The sequence below is a fragment of the Neofelis nebulosa genome, chromosome 15 (assembly GCF_028018385.1).
Source record: "Neofelis nebulosa isolate mNeoNeb1 chromosome 15, mNeoNeb1.pri, whole genome shotgun sequence".
Classification (NCBI taxonomy): domain Eukaryota; kingdom Metazoa; phylum Chordata; class Mammalia; order Carnivora; family Felidae; genus Neofelis; species Neofelis nebulosa.
In genome coordinates, this window is record NC_080796.1 from 66,557,363 (window position 1) to 66,573,909 (window position 16,547).

At 43.6% G+C, this 16,547-nt stretch overlaps 1 protein-coding gene across 1 annotated transcript in view; it reads left to right on the forward strand.

Annotated features, from left to right (window-relative positions):
* Nucleotides 1–3,026, forward strand: part of TMCO1 (transmembrane and coiled-coil domains 1) — a 39,835-nt gene extending 36,809 nt beyond the window's left edge. Inside the window, exon 7 of the mRNA XM_058702433.1 lies at nt 2,446–3,026. Within this exon, the coding sequence (XP_058558416.1) occupies nt 2,446–2,544 (99 nt within the window). The 3' untranslated portion in view covers nt 2,545–3,026. The remainder of the gene's footprint in view (nt 1–2,445) is intronic.
* The last annotated feature ends 13,521 nt before the right edge of the window (nt 3,027–16,547 follow it).

A 16,547-nucleotide genomic window follows, 5' to 3' on the forward strand; every position in this document is an offset into this window, starting at 1 on the left:
CAAGGAAAAGACTTCATGGATCAGGAGACAGAGTAATTTTTATCTAAGAAAAACCATGATAAGACCTGGGCTCATTTGTGAGACTATAGGAATTTGAACAGGTTATTTAGAAGTTCACTGAAGGAGGGGTGCCTGGGTGGCTCAGTGGGTTAAGCTTCTGACTTCAACCCAGGTCATGATCTCGTGGTTCATGGGTTCGAGCCCCACATCGGGCTCTGTGCTGACAGCTCAGAGCCTAGAGCCTGCTTCGGGTTCTGTATCCCCCTCTCTCTCTACCCCTCCCTTGATCATGCTCTCTCTTTCTCTCTCAAAAATAAATAAACATTAAAATTTTTTAGAAAATTTTCACTAAAGGATAAGATTGCATTCAGTAAATACAGAGCATTTACATTAAAATACAAATACTTGAGGGGCGCCTGGGTGGCGCAGTCGGTTAAGCGTCCGACTTCAGCCAGGTCACGATCTCGCGGTCTGTGAGTTCGAGCCCCGCGTCAAGCTCTGGGCTGATGGCTCGGAGCCTGGAGCCTGTTTCTGATTCTGTGTCTCCCTCTCTCTCTGCCCCTCCCCGTTCATGCTCTGTCTCTCTCTGTCCCAAAAATAAATAAAAAACGTTGAAAAAAAAAATTAAAAAAAAAAATTAATAAAATACAAATACTTGAGTAATGTAACATTGATAAACCTAATTTAGTGTTCCCAAAGGAAGCCTGTGACAAGAGCCACAAGGAGAACAAAGTATAGAGCTTCCATGGACTTAAGCCTTGGCTACTAAAGTGCCTCCGTTCTAACATTCTTGTTGCTGTTTGAGCTCTTCCCCATCTAGAGCAGTGGACTTATGTCCAATAGTCATTTATATGTTTTTATTTCATAAATGAGACTGTCAACAGTCTACGCTTCAAAATATTTCCTATTTTCCTGTCAGTTGTCTTCTGTAAATTATAGTCAACCTGTAATTTAAAGGGCATCGGGCACGCCTGGGTGGCTCCGTCGATTAAGCGTCCAACTCTTGATTTTGGCTCAGGTCATGATCTCACGGTTCATGGGTATCCTCATGGTGCTTATGGACAGTAGGTCCTCGATAACTATTGAGTGAATGGAGATGCACACGCTAACCTGCCTTCCCGTGGGGTGGAGCTTGTTCTGAAGACGGGAACTGTTAGTATAGGATGTACTGGATGTACTGTGTAAGAGAATCCATCCGATTAAGAATCAAGACACATGAGTTTTAATTCTAACTCTGCTCTTCATTTACCTTCGTAACTTTGGACAAACAATCATACCTTTTTAAGTTTTCATTGGAGTTCCTCAAATACAAAAGGAGACCAAGCAAGAAAACGTAGGTGATCTTTAAGGTTTTTCTGTCTTAGAAGTGCTGTATGAAATCTTAACACCTGACCTTTACTGAAGCTCTCCACACTCATAAACCCTCTCACTTCCCTCTTTGCGGCACAGCCTGCAATCCCCACATCACACTCCCCCCTCCTGGTTGCTCTCTAGTACGCCCACGCCTGTCTGCTTCTACCAGGCGAGTCATTGCTTTTTCAAGAGCCTGTACTTATCCCAAAACACTTTATGCTGGTTTTACTTGTCGCTGTATTCATGTAATTTAATCTAATGTTATAGTACCTTATAAAATGTGAGTATAAAAATAGTTATTTTTATGAGAACTAGTTTAATGAAGGTGAATTAAAAAAACTGTTGAATTTGGGGCGCCTGGGTGGCTCAGTCGGTTAGACGACCGACTTCGGCTCAGGTCACGACCTCGCGGTCCGTGGGTTCGAGCCCCGCGTCGGGGGCGTGCTGACAGCTCAGAGCCTGGAGCCTGCCTCGGATTCTGTGTCTCCGCCACTCTGCCCCTCCCCTGCTCATGCTTGTGTCTCTCTGTCTCTCAACAATAAATAAACATTAAAAAATTTTTTTAAAAAGCCGTTGAATTAGATGCAATGGGACACGTGGACAAGATGAAGGGAGGTGCTGGAAATCTAGGAGGACTCTGGACTCACATTGCTTTGCAGGAACCTAAGTGCCCTTATCACTTTAATAAAATTGAAATTTAACATCTCGGTTTCAGCTTTAGACGGTGCAGTAATGACTAACTCCAGCTGATGATTCGTATTCAAAGAAAAGGCCTTGCTACAAGAAACAGCTAATGAATATGTTTTATATGGTTCATGTTGAAAGAAAGATTACCTCTTTTAATGATTCTTCACTTGAAAAAACCCACTCTTTGGCTGTAGACCAGGTCCCATTAGGTGGCAGTACTTTAATTGTTGTATGAACTCCCATCATGTCGTAGGCCTTTTTAAAAATAACACAGTAATAATTGTCCTATTTTAGGTCATAACGGTACTTTTAATTTATGTGGCCTCTCTTCATATGTGATCCATGTAATATACTCTTCTCTACGTCTCATATTCAAACCGAGTTTTAATTCTGTTTTCTTCACAGAACATCCAGAAGATTCTTGGCCTTGCCCCTTCACGAGCTGCCACCAAGCAGGCAGGTGGATTTCTGGGTCCTCCGCCTCCTTCTGGGAAGTTCTCTTGAAATCAGGAAGAGCCCTATAATTCCTGTCATTCTTTTTAAACATTCAAATTAGACCGCAACTATTTTGTAGCAAGAGCCATCGACAGACGTAGCACTTGGGCCACTTTCTAATTCTGAGTTATTTCTAGACTTTCTGGATATGATTCTAAAGAGAATGGCACCCACCAAACATGATAGTACTTTCAGTCACAGATAAATTAAAAAAAAAAAAAAAGTTTGTTGATTAGATAAGTTCAGGTGATGTCTACGTAATAAGAAACAAATAGCATCTTTCTTTTTGGCTTACACCAATGCTTTCCGTGGAACCGACTCTCAAGTCTGTGCTGTGTGCCGTATACCGTGGAAGTTGGCTCCCCGGAGCATTTAGCGATCTGGAAGGAGAAGTTAGTTTGTATTACTCTTCAGTGGAACTATTTGTTGTGCATTTTTTCCCAAGCCAAATATATGACCTAAGATCAATAAAGAGGCCAAAATGTTAGCTATTTCATCTACAAGGAGAGATCTGTTTTGTACCATATTCCTGGAGTCATGTTTTTAATAATCTGAACATAAACATTAGCCAGGAAGGGCTAAACTAAAACTTTTCAAATGTACTACGTTATCATACTTGCCTAAAAAGCTCAAAACACACAACTGTCCTATCGCGGAAAGCGTGAGAAGGAAAGAAGTAGCTCACGAGAGTATAAATACGAGGGTCCTCGGCAGTTCCCTTGATACCTTTGTGCGGCCTTCTGGGTCCTTGGGAAGGCACTCCTCGTCCTCCCCTGGAGGCAGGGTTAGGGTTACATGTAAGCGATCTTACGTGGCTTCCTTTTGGTCACAACAGCCTTTAGTTCCTGCCATGCTCCTTCGTAAAGGAGGAGAGGGCGCTTGGACCATGGTCATCCCCTGCGCAGTCCGTGGAATCACTAAGGAGAAGGTAGTCTCCTTAGATGCACATGCTCAGCCAATGAGAAAAGACGGGTTATTTGCAAAGTAACGGCTGTTAAACCGATAGCAAACTTCGCAATGGCATACAACCCAGAAGACAGTGGGGCAATATCTTCAAAGCTGAGGAGAATACTTACCAGCCCAGAGTCTTATGTGCAACTAACCCAACAGTTGGAAGCAAAACCAGGAGGCAGTATTGTCAGAGCTACAGAGTCCAAGATAATTGAATTATTAAAGGATATATTTTGGGGGCATCCGGCTGGCTCACTCAGCGGAGCATATGACTTTTGGTCTTGCGGTCGTGAGTTCGAGCCCCACGTTGTGCGTAGAACTTGCTTATTTAACAATATATAGATATGGATACATTTCCAGGACAAAAAAGAACACCAAGAGGAAGGTGTGGGATACAAGATACAACGATCAACACAGAAATTGATCAAATATGTGGATAAACTTCAGTGTTTTATGGATTATCTAATTAAGAATTATTTCAAGACGATCCCATAAGGTAATCACTGTTCCTACCCTCATTTTTTAAAACATTTCTTTGAGAATGTTTTAAAGAAACATTAAGAGAGAGAGAGGGAAAAGAGAATCCCAAGCAGGCTCCATGCTGTCAGTACAGAGCCCAACGCGGGACCGGATCCCACAAACCGCGAGATCACGACCTGAGCCCAAATCAGGAATGGGATGCTCAACTGACCGAGCCACCCAGGTGCCCCCTTATCCTCATTTAACAGATGGAGAGAAACTGAGGCAGGAGAGGTTAAGTCACTTGCTCAACATTACTTAGCTAGTGAGTGGCAGAGTTGGGATTTGAACCGAGGCCGTCTGAAGTTAAGCCGGGCTCTCTGGTGCCTCCCCACAGGTTATGCTGATTCTCTCCCCTCAGCTCTTCTCTCTTCCGCTAGAGATTATGGGCGCCGAAGTTGGGGATTTTTTTGTCATTCTTGCTCTTGTTTCCTTGACGCGGGAAACAGAAAAAGCTCAAGCAGATGACATGGAACAGAAATCTTTATTTCTAGGTTGCTTTTCTCAGAAGGACTGACTGATAAGGATAATGGTGATGATTTCTTAATGGCCAGAATGCCATGGACTATTCTGGGCAAAATGATAATTAAAAGAACGATCATGAAGACGATAATGATGATGATAACAATGATGACAAAAATGACTGGCTCTCTAGAATAAAGCATAAGAGGAGAAGGAGCCACACAGAAAATTCTGTCAGTGACTTTGTAAAGTGAGACTTTGTAGTCCTTCCTACCACCCACCTCCTTAGGTTTTGATAATAGGGCTTTCTAATCAAAAAGTGTATTTCAGGAGCACCTGGGTGGCTCAGTCGGTTAAGCAACTGACTTCGTCTCAGGCCATGATCTCACGGTTCGTGGGCTCGAGCCCCGTGTCGGGTTCTGTGCTGACAGCTCGGAGCCCGGAGCCTGCTTCGGATTCTGTGTCTCCCTCTCTCTGCCCCTCCCCCACTTGTGCTCTGTCTCTCTCTCTCAAAAATAAATAAAATTTAAGAAAAACATTTTAAATAAAAAAGTGTATTTCAGTGAAAGAGGGTGAATAAGAAGGGTCAAAAGGAAGGAGAGTAACTTCTCTTCACCCTGTTTCTAAAAGAGCTCAGTAGATGTATTACAAATGAAATAAAGCTACCACGTCACAGGAGGGTAAATTCGAGGATATATTAAGGGCTATGCAACCTTACAGTGTTTTTCTTTTAATTACTTGCCCTGAAAACTTTCAAAACTACTCATCTGGATGACTAGATCCAGGCCATCACTGAATATTGGAGATGAGATTTCAAGCCAGAGAAGCCTCTGAACAACTCTCAAAATGTATGATTTGGCTACTTCGCCTGTGTAGAGGATAGTTGTCCCTATTCTAGTTTAGGGAAAAACTGAGCGTTCTAATGCCTGCATTTGCCTACTCAGGTTGCGCTCCTAAAAGGCTGCTCAAGCAGTAAACTTTGAAAAACTGCAGGTAAATCTGAATTTGTTAACAGATAGCATTCCAAAATCTTAAGTCACTTTGGAAGCCGGAAAGCAAATGTGTATAGGTACTCCTATGCCCTTGACCAGACTGCGGTCCTCTTCTCCTGCAGAAGTCATCCTCTGCAGGGTCAGGGACGTACGATGGCATCATTGGGTTGATGAGCACCCAGAATTCCCTTACCTCCAAATCAAATCATTTTGCCACATTGTAGGATGTAGTGGGGCTTTTTTTAAGTACACTTGTACTTAATTATTTTGTGTATTTCAGTACTGCCCTTCAGTACAAGTAAAGGTGCTGTTACTTTCTTTTTTTGGATTAATTCTGCTTAAGTTATAGTCTTTTAATTTACTTTTTCCTTTGAGTTTTTAAACTTTTTAGAATGGAAAAAATCTTAAAAATAAAAGTCTTAAAAAGTAAAGAACTCTGAGATACCCATTACTCAACTTCAACAATTAACTCGTGGCCAATCTTATGTCTACCCCTGCCTGCCTCCTGTGGTATTTTGAAGCAAATCCTAGGCATCCTGTCTTTTATCCATAAATATTTCAGGACTTTTAAGCATGTATGCACACACACACACACACACACACACACACACACACACACACATGTCTAAAATCTCTCAGTATCATTTTACATAGCTAAAAATTCATAATTCCTTGATATCATAAGTTGTCTATAGATGGCAAAAATGTTCAGTCTTCGGAATCAAGAGCCAAATAAGACAACCGTATTGCAATTGGTTGATAAACAATGGAAATTTCTTCCAGTCTGCTGCAGCAGTTTTCCAACTAGAGTGCATCAGAACCGCCTTCAAGGTTTATTAAAACAGACTCCTGGGCTCCACCCCAGAGCTTCTGACTCTAAGTCCGAGGTGGAGCTTGAGAATTTGCACTTCGAACAAGTGCCAAGGTGATGCTGATGCCGTAGGGTTTGGAACCTACTCATGTTGTAGTTCCCTACTGTTTCCGCCTCCCCCCCCCCCCCCCTTGCAGTTTATTTGTTGAAGAAGAAACTAAGCTGTTGACCCTGTAAAGTCCCTCAGTTTGGATTTTGCTGATTGCATGCCTGTTTTACATACTGCTTGTTGTCGCTTTTTGTGATGTTAGCTTTCGATGCATTAATTGATTAATTAGGGATTGACAATGGTGATGTTTTAATTTCTAGTATCGCTTCATTTTATTATTAAATACCTCTATAGATAGAAACTTCCCCTCCATCTATGGGTTAGTTACATACAGAGTAGTAAACTTTTTTAGGAAAGGCAGAATAAAAGTTGACTGATTTTCAAAATAATGAGTTCACTGGTATCCTATGGTGAACAATTTCTCTCTGTGTGTGCGTGCGTGTGTGTGTGTGTGCTTAGCAGTTCATTGACTTAAACATACTTGATTCACTTTAATCCCCTGTAATTATTTTTCTTGTGAATGCCGAGATCGTACCATTTCTAGCCAACGAAGAGGCTTTCTAAGTTGGCTCCTGGGTCCATTTAGCATGACTCTGGTTGTCATTGGTGGCTTCCTTGCTAAGTGATATGACGAGATGTTTCGGAGCCATTTTGCATTTCCTACCTGACTTGACTGCAACGCTTTCACCAAAGAGGCCTGGTTCTTTTTAGTGGGAAATGGTATTTGGAGACTGTAATCACAGCACTAAGGTTGTGCACTGAAACTGGGTTGCTCGGTTTCTAGGCTTTTTTGTTTTTTTTAAATTTTTTAAATATTTATTTTTGAGAGAGACACACAGAGTGTGTGCAGGGGAAGAGCAGAGAGAGAGGGAGACACAGAATCCGAAGCAGGCTCCAGGCTCTGAGCTGTCAGCACAGAGCCCAACCCGGGGCTCAAACCCATGAACTGTGAGATCACGACCTGAGCCGAAGTCGGATGCCCAACCGACTGAGCCACCCAGGTGCCCCGGTTTCTAGGCCTTTTTTGTGGACTAAGGTGGGTAATATGTTCTGTTGTTGTCATTTTAAGATAAAATACATCATGAATTTATACCGATGCCCTCCCCCCTACTTAAATTTAGGGCTTTATAGTTTTTACCTAATTTCTTTAATCTGTGTCTCTTTTATCCACATCCTAAGAATTCCAGTTTTGAGTACCAGAAATGATAGACTACCACGTCATTCATTGGCATAATCCTGTAATATCTGCCAAAAGTCTCAAAATATCAGTACTAATATCACTTCTATCAATATTACTGGAAATAGTTAAAGCTTTTTTTTTTTGGAAGGGTGGAATTCTTTTTTTTTCCTTTTCAAATTTTTATTTAAATTCTAGTTGGTTAACATATAGTGTAACATTGTTTTCGGGGGTAGAACTTAATGATTCATCACTTAACATACAACACCCACCCAAAAAAAACCAAACAAACAAACAAAAAAAACATACAACACCCAGTGCTCATCACAAGTGCCCTCCTTAATGCCCCCCCCTCGTCTGTCCCATCCCCCACCCACCTCCCTCCATCAACCCTCAGTTTATTCTCTATTGTAAAGAGTCTCTTACGGTTTATTTTGCAAGGGTGGAATTCTTTAAGATACATACCACTCTGGGTTCATAGACCACTGAGATTTCAAATTACGTGCAATAGTCTATGCCACCAACTGGATATACATTTGTATTCATTTATTTGATTTTCTTTTCAACTTTTAGGGCATGCTCTTTCATTTTACCTTATAATTATAAAAATGACATCTAATGTTTTAGTAGGTTTCTAGCCTCGCCCAAAAAAGCATATTTAACCTCCGTAGAGAGGGGGCACCTAACTACCCATCACCATTCTTCTTTTATGGCTGCAACCCCACTCATAAGCCACCACATGCATGGCAAGTGGGTAGGTAGAGAATATTGCCAGAAACAATTGTATTGAAGCCAGTGGTGGGGATGGCAGAAACAGCAGCAGCACTGCTCCCTTATTTTTGCCCGCACTTGCTGGATAAAGCGAGGAGGTGTTTTGGGAAGAGAACACCATGTGCGGACGTGGCCAGCACTGACTCCTGCAGGTTCCTATCTCTGGCCCCCGGGCCCCCCTCCCAGGGAGTCTCCCTTACCCTGGCCCGTCCATCCTCCATCATCTGGCAGTAATCTTCCTAAAATACAAATCTAATTGTGAAATTGAGAAGTTGAATTTCTCCAAGGAAAGTGGTCCAGTGGCTCTAAGTAAACTTAAACTAATTGCCACGGAACCCGCCCCCCCCACCCCCCGCCCCTGGTCTGGGTCTCCAAGCACTCCCCACCTGATGACCCTGGGCTCCAAACAGATTTATTTGGAAAATCCTTTATTTTTCACAATCGTTTTGGACTTTATTACCTTTGTTTTCTCTGCCTGGAATGTTCTCTCCCTACTTCTATTACCTTCTAGACTCAGCTCAAGCATTACCTCCTTGTAAGTTTTCTTTGACCTTTACATGGTTCGGTTGTTTCCCTTTGCTGTATCTCTGTTTGAGGTTTTCATGTATGAATCACTTATTAAAAATGGGCAAATGTCTGAACTTTCTAAGCCTTGGTTGCCTCATCTGGAAAATGGGGTTAATACTCCATTCAAAATTCCCTTATCCAGCGTCCTCTCGTCCAAAGCATGCTGACTGATGCCCACAGCACACCGAATGCCCTTAGCCAGGCTTATGCGTCTCAGCTCCTGCTGGCAAATTGTAGCACGCTATTTGTTTTGTTCATTTTAATCATATAAATTGAAAAATATGCAAATTAGTGAAATATGAATGCAAAAACAATCGCATCTATGAAAACAATGGTTTGGAATGACTCAATAAAAGTTCAAAATAATTGCTTTGACTTATTTGTGGGTGAAATAACTGAGACTGAAAAAAGTAACAAAATTTTACAAATATTCAGTCCTTTTATATCCTTTCTTAGTGTTTCAGTTTGTATTCCACATTAAAGAAACCAAAACTGGAAATCAAAGATGATACGTTTTGGTTTTAAAACATTTTATCTTAGGCGGGGCGCCTGGGTGGCTCAGTCTGTGGGAGCATCTTGATCTCAGCGTCATGAGTTCAAGCTCTGCTTTGGGTTTGGAGCCTACTTAAGAACATTCTACCTGAGGAAAGCATCCACCATAAAGCTTGGGATTTTCATCATTACAAATTCTGTTTAAATTCTTCCAATTGTTAAAAACTTTGAGTTGCAAATGTTTGCTTCTATTGTATTACTGCTAAAAAAAAAAAGGTTGCATGGAAAAGAAAGATAATGATTCTTTGAAATAAATGAGGCAGGCATGATCAAAACAAAACCAAAACAACCAAACAAACCAAAGAAAAAACCCAATAGGATTCCAAACAATAGACTCATACTGAAGGAAAAGGCCATGGCCATACCTCAGGAATAAATGGGTACGTGGGGTGCCTGGGTGGCTCAGTAGGTTGAGCGTCCTACTTCGGCTCAGGTCATGATCTCACGGTTTGTTAGTTCAAGCCCTTGTGCTGATGGCTAGGAGCCTGGATCCTGCTTTGGATTCTGGGTCTCCCTCTCTTTCTGCCCCTCCCCAGCTTGTGCTCTGTCTCTCCCCCACCCCCCACCCCCGCCCCAAACAAACAAACAAAAATTGTTAAAGAAACAAATGGGTATTTATTTGTATATTTCAAGTTAAAAAGTGCCTTAAGTATATATAATACTTTCTTTTGTGATTCCACTCCATATTTGACATTTTAGTCAAGTCAGAGCAACTCAACAGCACCATACTGGGTGCAGGGATTAATAATACATAGTATCCTCTAGAAGGATGAGCGACACTAATGATCGTGTTGTATATTGCAATGGAGGTAGCAACTCAGAGATAAAGAAACCACTGGTTGTTTTGGGGGAGGATTTGGGGTACTGGTCAGCAAAAAATTAGTCAAATAAAAACCCTTGCCTTTAAGGAGCTTGGAATATAGACAGGGCAGCAAAGTATGGTAAGTATTAGGAACGCTACATGTTTTAGGAGCTTAGAGGAGGCTGCCCGACAGATCCAAGAAACGTTTCTGAAAGAGGTGACAGGAGCCAAATTGTGAAGGATTTCTTGGCGTTGGCGGAGAAAAGATTGGAAGAAATCTCACTGGAGACAGAATAATGTACAAGACCGTAAGCAGGCGAGGAACAGTAAGCAGGAAAAGATGAGCATTAGGGGCAAGTGGAGAATTGACAAGCGATGAGGCCTCTTCATGGTAAGCTAAGGGATTTAGTTTGAAATCTCCAAGAAGCCTGTGATTACAAGCAGAGAAGTAACATAAGCAGATTTACTTTATAAGATCACTCTGGTGGCAGGGTGGGCATAGATCAGAAAAGGCAAGCCTTTGGACGGGTTGGGAAGCCAACCATTCGTCAAATATTTACTAAGCACCTACTAAGCACCTACAGATATTTACTAAGCACAGGATACTGGAGTCACTGAAAATACAGTCACACTTTCATGAGTTCCAGTCTGGTGAGGGAAGTACATGTCCAGCGAATTGTCAGACAAGTTACCAAAATTAATTATTCTAAGTGATCACTGTGAATCTGGCAGTGTGACTGGAGTATATGTCGGCGGTCCTTGCCCGGTATTCCTTCTTCTGATAAGTTTCCTGTAGGGAGCCATAGCTCCCCTACTCCATGTACTGTGCCATGTCAGAAACGGCGTCCCTTGAAGATGGGCATAGAACCAAGGCCAGCCAAGTAGAGTACCCGATCCTCCTCGCCCCGGTGATTGGGCTCCAGACTGGGCATATGGGCCAAACAAAACCAATCAGGAACTACTCCGATATTTGACGGGTGGATCAAAGAAGAGAGAAGGCCTCTCACTCTTTTGGATTGCGAGCTGTAAGGGTACACACTCGACCCATTCCCCATCATTTCTGATGAATGTAGAGAAGCAGAGAATGAATCCAATAGACATATAGGAGTAGAGCAGAGGTGGGGGGAAAGGGGGACCCTGACAACATTGTTTGAGCCCTAACTCAATTGTTTAGGTCTAACCACCTAAAGCTGAAGCCACATCTGAACGTCCGAGGTACACTGAAAGGAATATAGGAGGAACAGCAGCACACGTAGGGGAAAACAATGAGTCCAATTTGGGGAGAAACGAAAGAAGCTTGTGGGATAGCTAGGTGGGAATGCCTAATGGCGTGTGGATCTAGGTTTCTGGCCCTCAGGAGGGAAATCAAAGATGGAATCAGGGACCTGGGAGTCGTCAAAATGCCAGTGAACGTTGAAGTCATTGGTTTGGGTGTGATCTATAAGGAGAATCTATAGATTGTGGAGGAAGAAGACCAAATTCTGGGGAACATTATCATTTAAAGGAAAAACAGAGATGTCGACAAAAAAAATAAGAATAGTCAGGAGAAAGAGAGGCTCCACCAGCTGAAGATGAAGAACATTAAGATGTGGGCACCCTGGGGCGCCCGGGTGGCTCAGTCTGTTAAGCTTCTGACTTCGGCTCAGGTCACGATCTCACAGTTCGTGAGTTCAAGCCCCGCGTCGGGCTCTGCGCTGACCGCTCGGAGCCTGGAGCCTGCTTCGGATTCTGTGTCTCCCTCTCTCAATGCTCCTCCCGTGCTCACGCTGTGTCTCTTTGTCTCTCAAAAATAAATAAACATTAAAAAAATTTTACAGGATGCGGGCACCCTTGGTTCTTACACACACTCCCCACATCCGATCAAATCAGCGTATTCTCCTGGCTTTGCTTTTCTCATTTCCTCTCCCCGGACTACCACCTTGCTCCCCATCACCTCCCCCCCAGGTTATTACATTTGCATCCTAACTGGTTCATTTGATTGCACTCTTTGTAACACGGCAACAATGCGAGATTCCTTTAAAAGTCAGCCAGATTGTGTAACTCTTCTGCTCAAAACTCTCCACTGGCTCCCTGTGGTCGTTTACTAGAGCTCCTGTAATAAAGTACCGCAAACTGAATGGCTTAACCAACAGCAATTAATGTTTTTAAGAGTCGGAAATCTTTTCCTAGGAGATGCCTCTCCGGTGCTCACCGGCTGGACCTGGGTCACATGCCCATCCCCAAACCCACCAATGCCAAGGGGGATAAGACAACCCTGGCTGGCTCAGCCTACTCATCATTTGCCCTAGTTATGTGAGCTAGACTCTGGAGCAAAATTGGGGCTCTGCAAGTCTGGAAAAAGGGAGAAATGGCTTGTGCCCAGGTTGCGAATCTTAGGCAGTATGGATGCTGATTTGGAGAGGCCATTCAAGGTAGAAATGGGCTGCCTGTGCGGGGCAATCAGGTCCTCGCTGGGCTGTCAGCCTCTTTGTATCTTGCGGGTTGCTGCCACCTGGTGCAGGGATATTTCTATCATGACAAATACCCACCCAGCCTTCAAGTTTTGGGGCACAGGATAAAAGCAGCTTGGTGGTCAAGATTTCAAAAATGCAACAGCTATTTGAATCCGTTAACGACATTCTTGAACTCCTTCTTTGTTCTATGGGTTTGCTTTTTCTACTTTTCTAACTTTTATGCCCGGGCCACTCAACCTCCTGCTTGTGTGCGTGCGCCACCTTGTGACGATAACGCGCTCTGCGAGCGTTAGGGGAAGGACTGCTTTGCTCTTGGAGCCACCTGCCCGCTGTCCCGGGCAAGGGAGGCCGTGGGAATGGACCCCACACACTGAGAGGGTCGGTGGAGCATAAGACAGAGGCCTCATAGATGCACGGCAGGTATATTTTCCAATTCTAGAACCTCCCCTCAAGCCTTTCAATATCCTTCCATGAAAAAAGAAAACCCGAAAACTATAAACAGGTTTGTTCCTCCCTTGACATGACAACCAGCCTTCAAAATAGGAGAGAAAGAGAGCAGTGGACCCAGGAGGGTCCCCCTCACCCTGCTGGTCACCTCGGTGTGTTTCTTCCTGTTTACATGTCTCCATCCAGCCTAGCTCTGCCTTCTCTCTGTCACCCTCTTTCTGCTGCACGATTGTCTCCGCTGGGTCCTCTGCAGCCTTTTGTGCATCTGACAAAGGCTGTTCTTTCCCGACTCATCCTCAATTTTATCATTTTCCTCAATTTTATCAATTTCATCGACTACATCCTCAATTTTATCATAGGATGCCACTTTAACTAAATACTTCTTCGTGACAGAAATATAATTGCATACATTTCTCTGATAACACGTGGTGACGCACACCCCTCTCGAGCAGAGGCTGCCGTTTCCCTGACTCTCCTACCTGGGGACCAGGAGGCCGGGTTGACAAGCCCTTAGCTACGCATGGCCCCATCCTTCTTTTCCCAAAAAGCCTACCTTCTTTCCAGCCTTACATCATCCGTCTACAACATTTTATCTCCTTTCGGAGAAATACCAATTCAAAACGTATAAAGTGGATAAACATTTATAAAAAATAAAATGTATTTTTGTAAAAGACAAGTGTCTCATGATTTCATTTGAATACGGAGTCTAAAGAACAAAACGAACACCAGCGGAAACAGACCCGTTAAGTGTAGAGAAGGCTGTACTGGTTGTCAGAGGGGAGAGGGGTGGGGGCTGGGCAAAATGGGTGAAGGGGAACGGGAGGTACAGGCTTCCAGTTGTGGAATGAAGAAGTCGACTGGGATGAAAGGCACAGCACGGGGAATACAGTCAACGGTATTGTGAGAGCATTGTGTGGTGACGGATGCTAGCTGCACTTGGTGGCCCCCAAATCAAATGTTTATAAAGACATAAAGATAGCAAAAATCTATGCTCTCCCTGATGCTGTCCTCCTATCCCTTCCTTTACTGCCTATTCCGAAATAACCGCTGTTAATACCTGTGTATTTGTGATGGTTTATTTTATGTGTCAGCTTGGCTAGGCTACGGTGCCCAGGGGTCGGGTCAAACACCAGTCTAGAAGTTGCTGTGCAGATATTTCTTAGATGTGATAAACACGTGCGATCAGTAGACTTTGAGTAAAGCAGATGATCCTTCATAGTATAAAGGGAGCAGGTGAGCACCTCATCAAAGCAGGTGAAGGCCTTAAAAGCAGACTCAGGTTTCCCAAATAAGAGGGAATATTCCTCAAGGGCACAACATAGAAATTCTTTCCCAAGCTTTCAGCTTGCTGCCCTGCAGAATTTGGATTCGAGACTTGCAACATCAACTCTTTTGTTTTTGTTTTTGAGAGAGGGCAAGTGAGTGAGGGGCACAGAGAGAGAGAGAGAGAGTGAGAGAGAGAGAGAGAGAGAGAGAGAGAGAGAGAGAACCCCACGAGGAGCAGAGAGAGACAGGAGAAAGAGAGAAGTGGGGCTCATGTTCACCTGAAGTGGGGCTTGAGCTGCCCTGATGAGGGACTCGAACTCAGGAGCCATGAGATCACAGACCTGAGCCAAAGTCAGATGCTTAACCAACTGAGTGGCCCAGGTGCCCTGCAACATCAACTCTTACCTGAATCTCCAGCCTGTCAGCCTGACCTGTGACTTTCAGACTTGGCAGCCTCCAGAACTTCGTAAGCCAATTCCTTAAAACCTCTCTCTCTCTCCTATTGATTCTGCTTCTCTGGGAACCCTGACTAATAGAACACCTGTGGTGGGGATAGATAGCTGTCTCCCCAAATCCACACTTTGCTCTCCTAGTTAACTATGAGCTGCAGTTCGCTGTGGCCATGCAGCTAAGTTCTCCCCACCGGTATGGAAAGAGAAGTGATATGAACCATTTCCATGCCTGATCCATCATTACACCTCCTCGCTCTTCCTCTCTTCTGGATGACTGACCGGGTGACACTGAAAGCATCCTTGGCACCCATGTGTTGAAGATGGCATCCTGGATCCTTTAATAACTGTGTGGAGCAGAGCCCCCTCCTTCCCACCCCGGCCCCACAGATCTTGAATGTTCTCACCTACGTGTCTCCGGACTGTTTGGTAAGTGGTAAATAAATTTTCTACAGCTTTCAAGTTATTGCATTTTGGATGTGTTTACTAAACTAGTTTCACATATCCTGACTAATTCAGAAGCTGGTCCCTTGGAGTGGAGTGCTGTGTAAAATAAACACCTAAAACATAGGCACTGGCTTCGTAGATGCACAGCAGAAGGTTAGGAACTGGTGTCACTGGCTGACCAGCTGGCGTATCCTCTGATGTTTGGCAAAACAGTGGTGGGACCGTTGCTGTGGTGACTTGAGCAGATACAGTTCCTATGGCACCAGGACTTTCTAGAGCAGGTGGTCGGAATGAGCCAGAATGTGTGAAGTGGCCGCCTCTTGCTGTGTTTAGCTGGGTATTACCAGGAGGAGAGGAGCTCAGACCAGAATCTACTGGTTTTGAAGCAGAAGAAGGGAGTGAAGAGTCCCGAAAGTTGGGGACCCTGTAGATATTGGAAAACCAACTGCTTCGGTAGCATAAATGGCAAGAGGCATGACTTGCTGGCCTGGTCTCAGAGGTGTCTCATTAAGCCATCTCAGGCCAACAGAGATCTCGTTTCAGTCTTACCCAATTGTTCCAGGGGTTTTCAAGGCAGCTGCCACTAAATTGACAACAGAGGAGCTCAGGGGCCAGGAAGTCCCTAAGTTACGAAACAGGTTAAAAGACTCCAACTGGAAAGGAACTCCGGGCGTGGCTCCTGACACGTGGGCTGGACAGAAGCAAAGTAATGCCTTGTAAGTTTCCGAAGTAAGCGTATTCCTGAAAAACCCACCAGGACCCTGGCCTAAAAAAAGTCTTTGTGAAAATAAAACAAATCTTGCGCTCCCAAACTTGCAGACATCAGGCTGTGAAAGCTGAATAGTCCTCCAAGAGGGCTACTCTTGACCACCTACTTTAGATTTCTGCCCATCACAGGTTTTTAGTATTTTGATTAAGATGTGTTTTGGTGTAGTTTTCTTAGGGTTTCTTCTGCTTGGAGCTCATTGAACTTCTTGGATTGATAAATTTATACTTTTCATGAAATTTGCAAAAATGTTGACCATTATTTCTTCAAATATTTTTCTTTCCACCTCCCCCCCCACCCCCCCACCAACTTCTGAGACTTCAGTTACATATATGTTAGGTCACTAGATAATTGTTCCACAGCCCAGCAATGCTCTGTTCATTGTATTTTCTGGTCTTTTTCCTCTGTTTCATTTTATTTATAAAAAAAAAAAGTGTTTTTAATGTTTATTTATTTTTGAAAGAGTGCAGG